At 31.8% G+C, this 13,248-nt stretch overlaps 1 protein-coding gene across 1 annotated transcript; it reads right to left on the bottom strand.

The window, feature by feature from the left end:
* Positions 1 to 738: 738 nt before the first annotated feature.
* On the bottom strand, positions 739 to 3,149 carry RGXT2 (rhamnogalacturonan xylosyltransferase 2). The gene is made up of 4 exons (XM_010430412.3): positions 2,462 to 3,149; positions 1,675 to 1,836; positions 1,363 to 1,584; positions 739 to 1,242 (listed from the first exon to the last, which is right to left on the bottom strand). The coding sequence occupies exons 1-4, from the start codon at positions 2,942 to 2,944 to the stop codon at positions 1,030 to 1,032; spliced, it is 1,080 nt and encodes a 359-aa protein (XP_010428714.2). The 5' UTR covers positions 2,945 to 3,149; the 3' UTR covers positions 739 to 1,029.
* Between the last annotated feature and the right edge of the window lie 10,099 nt (positions 3,150 to 13,248).

The following is a 13,248-nucleotide window of genomic DNA, read 5'->3' as shown; positions in this document are numbered from 1 at the left end:
TTAAAGAGCTACAATACAAGTCTTGAATGAATTAACTGAATGAATCAAGACTTGAATGAATCAGCCAAAAAAATTATTTATAATGTTTTGTTATTTCATAAAAATTTGGTATTGTATTATGAATTTTAGTAAAAGTTTTATAAGTTTTAAAATTTAAATGTTCTTTTATAATTTTAATAATTTATAAGTTTATAAGTTTAAGAATATGATTAAGAATATTATATAATTGTAATAAGTTTAATTCTAATATTACATACCAAATTTATTAGATTTTATAATTGTTTTATGTTTAAGAATATTATATTATTAAATCTTAAGATCTTAAACATGTTCTCCTTATAACTAACTTTTTAGCAAAAGATCTTAACTACTGATCTTAGATTATTTTCCTAATTTATTTAATCTAAGAACACAAAAAACTGTTGTGCCTATAAAGATGCCCTTAAAGCGAAGAAGATACAGTTTACAGTTTGTTGGATACATGGTACAGAGAAAGAGCAAAAGCAGAATCGCTAGCTCCATTTTGTGGACGTACGTGGATTGATTCAACCCTTCATCGTAAATGAAACGAAACATAGATAACTAGATGGAGGGGTAATAAAACTAGCTTTGCTCTGTCGGTAACTAGCTTAAATAAAATTAAATTTCATGAAACAATAAACAAATAAAAGTCTAGTTTGCTTTTGTGTGAGTCATGTCAACTAGTAGTGGTTGACATGTTGTCATTTTGCATCTCTGTTTCCATGTAATTATTATATATTAACTATTTGTGATTCAAATAATGTCAAAGACATATACATCTCCAATCTCATTTGTTTACTACATACATGCCAAATTTTGTCTGCCACAAACATCTCCCTATCTCTATATTTCCCCTGTTTTTCCTCTGTTTCTACTAACATTACAAGTGGATTTAACCAAACTCAAGAGCACACTGAGTTAGTCATTATTCACACATACCTTTAGAGATCCCCGAAAATTTTCAAGTAATTAGCTCAGTGGAACTATCTTTCTTTACCTCGTTAGAATTTACTGTAATTTCCCTAATGGAGACTCAAGAGCATGATCATCGACTAGCCATAGACCATATTCTTGGAAGCGTTTCATCTTCTTGTCATAACCGATAATGTAGTTATTGTGGATTATGACATGTTTTCCCTTTGTCTCTTTAACCCATGTCTCGTTGTTAAAGTACAATCCTCCTGTTGGGAAAGCTACCTGAGAAAGCAAGTAGAGATCCACCTGCAGAAACCAAAGAGATTAAAAAAACCATATATATAATCCAACATTCATAAGAAGATTAGAAGAAAATTTATGAGTATATATAAAAGAAATTGGTACTTGGAGGAAGCAAAAACATACCAAATGAGCTGTTTTGTTAAGTGCTAAGTTAAAAGCAGGCTGATCATTTGCTTTAAAACGGATGGACTCAGACCAAACTTGGGACTCAAGTTCCTCTATCCATTTCTTCATTAGAACCTTTGCACCTTTAGTGGGGCGCAAGTAAATCATGCAGCTACATATATAAGTCTCTCCGTTTTGATCCGGAGGTGGCAAATCATGAGAATGATTCAAAGGTTTAATCTGGATACAAAAACCAACCCGAGAATTAGATAAATAAAACACTCTAAAATTTCCAAATACTCTATTTAATTGTGATTTGTTTTCACATACTTCAGGCTTGTCGTCCGTGAAGTACGCGTCATGGCTTCCCTCCAAATACTGAAACGGGTCTTGCAACCAGACCATATCAACATCGTTGTACATAACATTGTATCCTAGCTCCAAAATGTGCAAGAGGTGCTGCGGCCTTCGAGCTGTGAAATTAAAGAAACCCTAATCGCATATGACGAATAAGTTAGATTAAAGAACTGTTTTCATCACACAGGGATACATAATCACTCAAATTAGATCAAGATTAGAATTTTTTAAAAAAAAAACTGGCTGCTACAACATCCACAAGTTGACCATCTTTTGTCATCCATATGATCTCAATCAGGATATACTGTCTTAACGGAAAGATCTTTTTGACTACTCAAACTAGGCATATTAACCGGAACCAAAGAACCAAACCGAAATTTCGGATTTGGTTCGGTTTCAGGTATCACATAAGAACCGAACAACATGAGCTACTATAACCATTCCCGTTTAATACTCCCTCCGTTTCATAATATAGGATGTTTAGAGATATATTTTTGTTTCATAATATAGGATGTTTCCAACTTTCTATGCAACTTTTAGATTAAATTTATATTTTATATCATGCAGACTTGTTTATGATTGGTAAAACTTTTTAAAAATAACTATTTCTTAATATGCGTGTTTTCACTAAAATATCTTATATTTTGAAACGGAGTGAGTATAAATTAACAAAACCATTTTTTGGCTAGATCCCAATCCCATCATGAATTCAAAGAAGCTAAGGATATAAATCTCAATCAAAGGTGAAAAGTTAGTTTACCTGGGAACCAAAACTGTGTGCGGTCTTCGAATCGAGCGCTGGAGGAATAAGAACGGCATGGCCAGGCCAGTTTTCGTTGACTTTGTACAGAGTAGTGTAATCCTCAGCAATCACAAGGACTTGGTCCTGATGCTTCTGTCTAGAAACAGTAATCAACCAGTTGTTGAGAAAAGGCAAGAAGGGTGAGCTCACGGCGCAGACGATCACAGTGCCGTTCTTAGCAACGAACTTGGCAGCCTCAGCGAGGGTATAGTCACGCCATTTGGATTTGGCTTCCGGAGACAAAGAAGTAGAATAAGAAGAGACTCTGTTTGGGAATAGTAATAAGGGAGATCCTGGCCAGGGTAAGAGCACACCGAAGATAAGGAAGAGAGCTAGAAGGAGAAGGAGGAGGAGCGTGATGGGACGATTTGAGAATGAAGAATAAGAACGAGGAGAGGATGAGAATGAGCTTTGGATTGTACGCTTCGGTTGCTGAGCCATTGTTTGTTGTAGCTGCACAGCAACACAATTTGGCAGAGAATGTTTCACAATCTTAAATCGGATTCAAATTAAGATATGAAAAATATACAAAACCAAAATAGTTGAGAATTCTTCTTGCCACTTTGAGTGAGGTTTTACAACTTGTAGTATATAATAATACCTAGCGTGAACAAATAGTTCATTACTTTATAATATAAGTAAAATTATGTTAATGGATCATTAATAAGTCACATATAATGCCAATTTGAATCATTCATAATTAAATTACAAATTCCATGAAGAAGTCAATATTGAAGTCAATTAATAAAGTCATATAGAATTCCAATTTGTAGTAGTATTCTTGGCCAAAAACTACTTTTCAATATTTTAAGATGACTTAACACGCAAGAAGAAAAGTCCCTTTTTTGTAATATGAAGCCAAATTATCAAATTAGTTTTTGTCAACAAAAATTTAACAACATTACCAAAAAAAAAAAGCAAAATATTAACAAGTTTTTCTAAAAAATAAACATGGCTGCTACTACTACTACATCCACAAGTTGACCATCTTTTGTTATTCATAGGATCAAACATGAATATACTGTATATATATTATTTAAAATATGAAAACCCATTGTTCAGTTAATTTTACTCACATGATCACTTTAAGTAATTTTAACTCACGATAATTAATAATAATTATATAATACATGTTTAAGAACGTCTCCATTACTTTGTAATTATTTTATTCAATAATCCCATTTTTTTATGACAAATATAAATGGTCAGTATATTCTTTTCGATCAAATTTCTCTCTCAGTACTTTTAAGATGATCGACTTTATCACTCGTAATAGCCAAATCAACGAAATTAAGTTTTCCTACCAAATTCAAAACTTGTATCGAGCCAACTTAAGGTTGATCAAATCAACGAAATTTAGTTTTCCGGTTTTAGACGGCAAGAGAAAGTTATAGTTTTGATTTGAACGAAATCCAATGAACGAAGAAAGTTTCAATCCTACGGATCCCAAGTCCATATAAAGCTTAAAATTCATCAGCATCACTCCAAAAAAAAAAAAAAAAAAAAACAAAAAAACAAAAAACAAAAAATCAAATTAAATCAACGAACCAATTCAGTCCTACAAAACAAAGACAAGTCATATAGCAAAGTATTTTCTTTAATTTATCAAAGGAACCAGTATCTGCAAAATTAATGATCCAGAATCCAAAAAATATGAGATAGTTTTACTTTTAACTGGCAAAGAAACTTTCTTAACAATGAATGTCTCACATATTCCCAATTCAAATTTCACCATTGGTGGGTATTAGTTTCAAAGTTACTAGTGCTTCCCCACGCAACGCGTGGGTTATGGTGTAGTTGGCACTTTTTTGTTTTTTTTTTTGGTCTTTTTCGTTTTCTTTTTTGTATTATTTCGTTTTAATTAGGCATATACGGGCTTTGCCGTCACTTTTATTTATACACTATATGTTTATACCATTTTGTTTAGTATAATTGTGGCGTTTATTTTTTATGAATTATGAAGATGTTGTTTCTTACTTTTGAGGATCCAATCTTATCATTGACTGATATTGTTTCCAATACATTTATTGTATTATAGATTTTCTAATTAACTGCTTATTTAAACCCTTCATACGTTGATGTTGCAATAATAAGTTATTTTTAAAAAATATCTTCTGTGTAAGTGATTATGTTTGTATGCCCATGTTTTGGTCTAATATTAATAAGATCGTTTCTGTTTTTCTTTAGTTGGCTTTGAAACCAATTTTGAGTTAAGCAAATAATGGGTCGAATTATCGTGTCAATAAGTAATATAAATTATTATGTATATATATTGTATATATGTGACTATAAATTTAGCTAACTAAAAAATTATGTAATATTTAAATACAATCTTGAACATATATATTTTTTTTTTATTTGTGGGAGGAATGTATGAAATTATTGGATAGAAGTTATTTTTGAGTTAAATGACCTTTAATATCTTTAAAGTGAGTTAAATATTAATAAATTTTATATGTGTCTTGACTTTTTTAAAAAGGAATACCAAGTGTTTCCTTCCAAATTTGAAGTGACATAGTATCTTAGTTTTCTTATATGATTTTATGAACTTCAATGTAAAAGTTTTCCAAAGTAATAAGTACACTCACTCTCACTGATTGAATTATAAAATTTGGAGAAATATTTATTTCGATTAATCATCTGCTCTTTTAAATAAATTAAATAAGTATGTTGTTATTCCTACAAATAGGACAACATATATTATAGTTTAACCATGGAGTTAAGCAATGGAAATGGAACTTGTGATTGCAAGACAAAATGCTTATATGTTATACATTGATCGTTTAAAATGAATAGGAACATCTAATTCATATGTTACACATATGAGATATAACAACATTTGATATTGGTAGGAGAGGAGGAGAGAATGTTTACTATAAGATGGTAATCCAAATTAGATAATGAAGATGAATCTTTAAAAAATAGAACAATGAATATATATATATAATACTTTCTAAATTAAAATATAGAATCAAACTCTTACAACACATATGAGATATAACAACATTTGATATTGGTGGGAGAGGAGGAGAGAATGATTACTTATAAGATAATAATCCATATTAGATAAAGGAGATAAATCTTTTAAAATAAGAAAAATGTAAAATATATATCATGTAGTCTCTAAAATTTAAATTTAGCATTAACAATTTACAATGATATTTCATTTGTCTTTTACAACCCATACAACAAAAATAAGAAATCAAAAATAACAAAAAAAAAAACGAAAAATGATTTGAGGTATTGTAGAAGAGAATGAGAGAATGTGAAAATGAGATAGTAAAAGAATGTCAATATGAGAGAATGATAGATTGAGAGGGAGGTATTCACCTTGATACTTTAAGGATTTTATAGGATTTTAATATTTTAGAATTTTGAAAGATTTAGAAGACTTTTAGGAGATTTGATTGTGTTTTAGAGTTTTTCTATTTTTCTAAAAAAGAGATGAAATATGATTCTATGAGATTCTATGAGATTTTATTAGTAAACTTTGACTGATTTTTAAATATTTTACAATACAAAGAAAGAAAATTATATGCCAAAAAAAAAAAATTATGCTCAGAGAGTCTAAATCTGGTCAAGATGATCCCATAATAACATACTTATTTCATTGTTGAGATTTGAGTTTCTAATTAAAACCTACAACAAAGAAAAAAAGCTTCTTTGTGGTGTGACTTTAAAATCATTTGTGATGTATAGTATGACAGTGAACTCACTAAGTCTGAGGAGCAAGACTCTGAAATCTGGTTGTTGAATTGGGTAAAAAATGCTTCTGGGAATCTATGATCCCCTTTGGTAACACGATCAATGGTCTAGCCTGCGGATCCATAGCCATGAAGCTCTGTAGAAAGCTGAGAACCATTCGCATATATATGTAAGATTCATGGAAGAGAGAGTTTACTTCGTGGGCAGTTGAGAACGTCCCCCTTCTTGATTTCTACAGCGTGAAAGCAGAATCACGGAAACAACAGTTGAAGGTTTTGGGGCAATGGGTCGAACAGAGAAGCATTCTGTTTCTTGGTACCAACAGTTTGCAAAAATCATCTGCGATGATAACTTTGAAGCAGCTTCAGAAGATTGTAAGCTGATATTGCTTGAGAAACCAACGTTGCTTATACTTGATGAAGGTCATACATCAAGGAACAAGGAGACAAACATGCTTATTTCGCTTGCTCGTGTCAGGACTCCTCGAAAGGTGGTTCTCACAGGTACTTTCTTCCAAAACAATGTTGAGGAAGTGTTTAACATTCTGAATCTTGTTCGTCCCGAGTTCTTGAAGCGTCCTGGAACTCGGGAGATTGTTTCCCGTATCATGAGCAAGGCAAAGATACCGAGTGGCAAACAGATGAACCAGAGTAGTATTGAGGGAAGTTTCTTCGCTGCAGTAGAGTTTACATTACAAAAGAGTTTGTACTCTTCTGCTAAAGCCAGCTTGATAAAGGATCAATGCGAAATGACCCGTAATATCTTGCATTATCACAAAGCATATTTCAGAGGCTTGCTCCCCTGACTTAGTGAGTTCACTGTCATACTATACCTGCAACAAAGAAATTAAGTGAGATGAAGAAGGGAGGAAGAAAAACCTAAACCAAAAAGATGAGCAAAAGGAAGAAGAAGTGTCGTGATCTGAGTTTTCAATTGTGGTGTGACTTTCTGTAGAAATTTGTGAGCCACGAACATATTGCATTCCACTTCTTTATTTGTGCTTTTCATTATCATGATTCGTTTTGTTTGATATCTAATGATCAGAAGCTAATTATGTTCCTGTTGTAACATATATGGATTCTAAAAAGAACAGCCCATTAATTTACCATGATCAGATATACTTTTACGACGATGAGGTATACTTTGCGCAGACACAGAGGCAAATTGCAGTCCAAAAAACAAAACAAGCTGAGGTATTCTAGTTAAAATTGAACCTTGAGATTCAAATTAAGAGGGAGAAGAGAGAGAGCTTACTGAACAGAGATGGTGGTTTAATTCACAGGAAGAGATGAAACTTCAGGAGGTGACTGCTGATCGGCGAAGATTAGAGCTGTCATCGGAATTATTTTTCATCGACTGTTTTTTTTCTCTTCTAAATCCTTTAAAATCCTACCTCTTGAGGTAGGATTTTGTTACTCATATTTGTCAACTAAAAAACCTTAAAAAGTCTTGCAGAATCATTCAAAATACCATTTTTAAAAAAATTGTGATATTTTGAATAACACTAGATTTTAAGTAAGTTTTATAAATCCATGATTGAATAACAAGAGATTTTAGATTATTTTAAATGATTTTACATAAATTTCAAGTTGAATAACATAGGATTTTAAAAGATTTTTTAAAATCATGAATTGAATAACAAGTGATTTTAAGAATATTTTAAAATCTTTCAAAATATCAAGTTAAATACCTCCCTCTGAGAGAATGCTTATTTATATGATAAGAAATGATGGAAGTTACATTTAGAACTATAGAGTTACAATAGTAATTTATTGTGTTTGAATAAAATTGAGTGGTAGAATATGATTAATGCATAATTTATTTTATTTTCAGTTATAATTTTATTTTAATGTGTGAGTTAAATGTATTGTGTTTATTGGGTCTTAAATATTGTTTAAAGCAATTAGAAAGCAAATAAAAAAAAAAAATAGAAAACATTAAATGAAAATCAACCAATAAGGAGAGACCAAAACCTTACTTTTATATATATGATATATTGCTTCAAACTTTAAAATGAGAAATATATTATAAACAATAATTTTACATGAGAAATATATTAATTTAGCCAACCAAAATATGAATATAAGTTTAGCCAACCAAAATAAATAAAAAATATTAAAATTTAACCAAAAATATTTTCTCTTGAAAGATAAATAAGTTAGTAGGAGGAATGAATTAATGTACAATTATTGGATATGAGTTACATTTGAGTTAAATGGAGTTACAAGTCTTTAATTATAAATAAATATTTTAATTTTTTATAACCTAAAATAAAAGGAATACCAAGTGGCTGAATCAAAATTCACATGATTTGGTTGTTTGTTGATATAAACTCAACACTTACACATAATATTTCAAAATAAAAAATATTACTTTTTAAGTGACAAACTAAATTAGTTTTCTTATAAAATTATATGAATTCTTCAATCTCAATAATTTTTAAAATCCCAAGGATAACTTATATTTTTTTGGTTTTTACTCATCAATTTAATTTATAGTGCTAGATTTCATACTAATGGTTTCATCTTTAGAGAATTTAGTGAAATTATATTTTTAAAATTATATTTTATTTTTATATTTAAGTTCCAGTTGAATATGTTTTGTTTTTTGGATCATTTTTTATTTTGATTAAAGACAAAAAAAAAACCAATTGTTTAATTATGTTTTTTTTTGTTTTCAAAAAACCTCAAATCATAAAAATATATATATATATATATATATATATATATTATATTTGATCTCTGCAGATTTATCAATTGGATCACAAAACAAAATAGTCTTTATAAATGGATAAATGGATAATTATATTGATCTTTAAATATTATATTGATCTTTATAAATTATTAAAAATGGTACATGAATATGTGAGATAACCAGAGACATAATAGATAATTACATATGGATCATTTCAACTTTATAATCTTATGGTGTGGTGAATATTGTAAGGAAGTATGAAAATAATGACTTATAAGATGTTAATATAAAATAGAAAATGGAGATAAACATTTTAAAAGATTAAAATAAATATATAAGATATACATATCATATAAACTCTAAAACTAAGCTTTTACAATAAAATTTGATTTGAATTTTTATAACCCATACACAACAACAATAACAATAAAATACAAAACAAAACAAAACAAAAAAGAGATTTGAGAGTAGTGGAAGAAGATGAGAGAATGAAAAAGTGATAGACTAAGAGAATAAGATAATGAGTATTTATAGGAAGAGAAATGATGAAAAATTACATTTAGAAAAATGAGAGTTACAATTCTAATTTATTGTTTTGTTTTAATACAATTGATTAATACAACTTAGTGGAGAAATAAAATTAATGCATAATTTATAGGGAAAATTTATATGATTTCAGTTTTATATTATGTGAGTTAAATGTGAAAATTTATTGTTTTTAATTTGTGTTTTAATATAAATATTTTTTTTTATTAAAATTGCATTGTCAAGTGGACGAATAAGGAGAGAGTGAAACCTTACTTTGATTCATTAACAATATCGTAATACGTAATACGTGTTAAATCTGTTGATAAGAAATTGACAGTGTCAATTATAATTAACTGTAATTAATTGATATCTATATGTTCAACTTCTATAAGAGCAACAAGGTTTCTATCCTGGGACTTATGGGTTATGCGCCCACCACACTTTCATTGCGCCGTTCTAATCATTACTTTCTTTTTCTTCAATTTGTTAAGATAAGTCAAGATTTATAAATATCAAAAATTTAACATAATATTTTTATCATTCTACATCTTTTACACAATAATAAGAGAAAACCAAAATGAAAAAAAAAAAACTTTGGTAACAAAAAAATTGATAAAATATATATAGAAGGTCTCCATCTTGGAAAAAATGATGTGGTAAATATACAGATGAAAAATAAATCTTTGTTATAATATCAATGTTTAAGTTTATATTATTTACATTTTACTTAAATATGTAAACTGTAAACAATATGGTGTATATTATTTCATGTATTTTGATTTTATTATTTGGTTCTGAGCTACATAGACTATGGGAGAAATTATATTAGTTCTCGATATCTATGTAAAATTCAGAGTTTTATATTAAAAAAAATTGTCGAGAGCAGATTTTTTTTTTTTTTTGATATCTCAGTTCTATAAAATCTGAAATTATCATATTTATGAAATCAGAATGACGGTCATGTTCTTTCAATGGTTTTGGTCTTCTTTGAAAGGGGATCTAGTGACTTTGATTAGAGATTTTTTTTGAATGAGACCAATATTCTTCTCATTCCTAAAGTTGATAGGCCACAGCGGATGGCGGAGTTCAGACCGATCAGTCTTTGTAATGTGAGCTACAAAATTATCTTTAAAGTATTGTGCTTTCGGTTTAAACGTTTTTTGCCTCTCCTGGTCTCAGAAACTCAGTCGGCTTTTGTCTCTGGTCGCTTAATCACAGATAATATTCTTGTTGCTAGGGAGATGTTTCATGGGTTAAATACCAACCGACAGTGTAATTCGGAGTTTCTGGCCTTCAAAACGGATATGAGTAAGGCATATGATCGGGTTGAATGAGATTTTTTGGAGGCGGTTCTGGTTAAATTAGGATTTGATAGGAAATGGACATCTTAGATCATGTGGTGTGTTTCTTCAGTGTCGTATCAAGTTCTTATGAATGGTCAGCCTCGGGGTTCTATTATACCACAGAGGGGTTTACACCAGGGGGATCCCCTATCACCGTATTTGTTCATACTTTGTACCGAGGTCTTGATAGCGAATATTAAAAAGGCTGAACGAGAGAAGAAATTAACAGGTATCACAATCACCCGTGATAGTCCTACTGTTTCGCATTTGCTGTTCGCTGATGATAGTCTATTTTTCTGTAAAGCAGAGGCGACTGAATGCCAGACGGTAATGAAAATAATAGGTAATTATGGTAAAGCTTCCGGACATGAGGTTAATCTGGAGAAATCTTCTATCATATTTGGTAAAAAGGTTCCTACTGCTCTAAGAGATCAGTTAAAATCAGTTATTGGTATATCTAAAGAGGGTGGTATGGGTTCTTATTTGGGTATTCCTGAAAGTCTTCAAGGTTCGAAAACTAAGGTTTTTGGCTATGTTAAGGATCGGTTGGATGACCGAGTCAATGGTTGGTCTGCCAAGTGTTTATCGAAAGGTGGTAAGGAGATTATGATTAAATCGGTAGCGTTGGCACTTCCTACCCATGTTATGTCATGCTATAAACTGCCACAGGAGTTGACGTCTAAACTAATGAGTGCTATCTCTACCTTTTGGTGGAAGTCCAATGATAAGGCTCGAGGTATGCATTGGATCGCTTAGGATAAATTGTGCAAAGATAAGGCTCGAGGTATGCACCTCGGCTAGACTACCACCGTCGGACCCCTCACCACTGGACCACCGCCAGAGCACTTTTGCCGGACCACCACCATCGGGTCCCTCACCGCCGGACCACAGCTGGACTACCACCGCGGGACTGACCTTCGGACCACCGCCAGATCCCTCCTATGGCCACTAACCACCACCACTCTCCATTGCCACCAAAACTGCCCTAATGGCCATTGACCAATGGTTAGTTACCTAAGTTTCTTGATTAATTGGTTATATTTTTCATACTTTTTTTTTGTTTTGGTTATCACACAAATTCACCCTTTATAGAAACTCTATATAGCTTGGTGATATGATACATTATGTCAAAAAAGTTACTTCTCAAAGAATTAAAAAAAAAACGTAATGGCGCAATCCTAAATGTATTATAAATCACATAACGTGTTCTAGATTTTGGTATTTAGGTAAAATAGTTTTTTTTTTCTTTTTAATAACATGCATGATGTTCTTTTACGAATGTGAGTAGGATTTATATGTGTTTTTTTTTTGGTAACAAATTTTTATATGTGTTTTCCCTGTCCATATATAAAACAAAAGACCTCTCCGCCTTATAAAAAGAAACTTGGGCATACACAATTTGTGACACAAAGAACCTACCTAGCTAAGCTTCATCCACAAGTACAACAGCCGTGAAGACATAAAGCCACCGTCGAATCATGATGGTGACTCGACGACGATCTCAAATCCCGGGTTCACGCTTCAATCCCACAAAATTGCAGCTCATCGACCGTTATCTACGCTGGAGAAAGGAAGGGAAAAGCTCTAGTTATATATACGAGATGAATATATACGAGAAAGAACCGTGGCTTCTTCAGCACGTAAGACACTTTAGATCCAAAAGGAACATGTGGTTCTACTTCTTTACGAGAAAAAAAGCTGACTCGAAAAGAATGAGCCGAAAGGCGGGGGCAGGTACGTGGAAGACGAATGGTTATAAGGATATAAAAAAAGACGGAGTCAAGGTCGGAACTATGGAGCTTATAACCTTTAGAATCAAAAAGAAAAAGACGGGTTGGGTGATGCACGAGTATATTTTGGATGATCATCAAGTAAAACAGAGATCTCATCAGGAAGTGGTTCTGTGTACAATCAAGTTTAAACCGGGTAAGGACAAGACTCTTAATGCATACGCTCCAACACTCGAACCTATAGTGATTGGACAGCCACAGCCACAAATACAGCCGCCGCGTGGGGAAGAAGAGAATCAGAATACTAATGATGTTCATGTCGCTTCTGCTGAAGATATTCAATACTTGGGTGCTCCTCCTCCTCGCGAGACTCAACAAGGCATTGAGCAGCACCAAGACTTTGGTTCCTATGGCCAGCTCGCTCATCAGCAAAGCCATATTCTTGGACTAGTGGAGGGGTCTAATCATCAGCATCATGGTTATGGATACATGGCTGAGTACTACAACCAGCCTCGGAGACAAGAGATGGATGGTTCACACTCGGCTCATCCATACGATCCTTCACAGCTTCCTACGGAGCTTCAAGAACAATACATATTGGCTGTTCAACATCAACAGTTGCGAATGGAGCAACATCAACGCCAGATTATTGGACAAGCCACCCATCTCTCTTCACAGCTTCCAGTTATGATGATGAACCAATCCATAGAGGAGCGCCAGTATGGCCAGCCGTATCATCAGCGCA

This window comes from Camelina sativa, chromosome 2 (assembly GCF_030686135.1).
Source record: "Camelina sativa cultivar CO46 ecotype springtype chromosome 2, ASM3068613v1".
Classification (NCBI taxonomy): Eukaryota; Viridiplantae; Streptophyta; class Magnoliopsida; order Brassicales; family Brassicaceae; genus Camelina; species Camelina sativa.
This window is presented reverse-complemented; position numbering and strand designations above follow the sequence as displayed.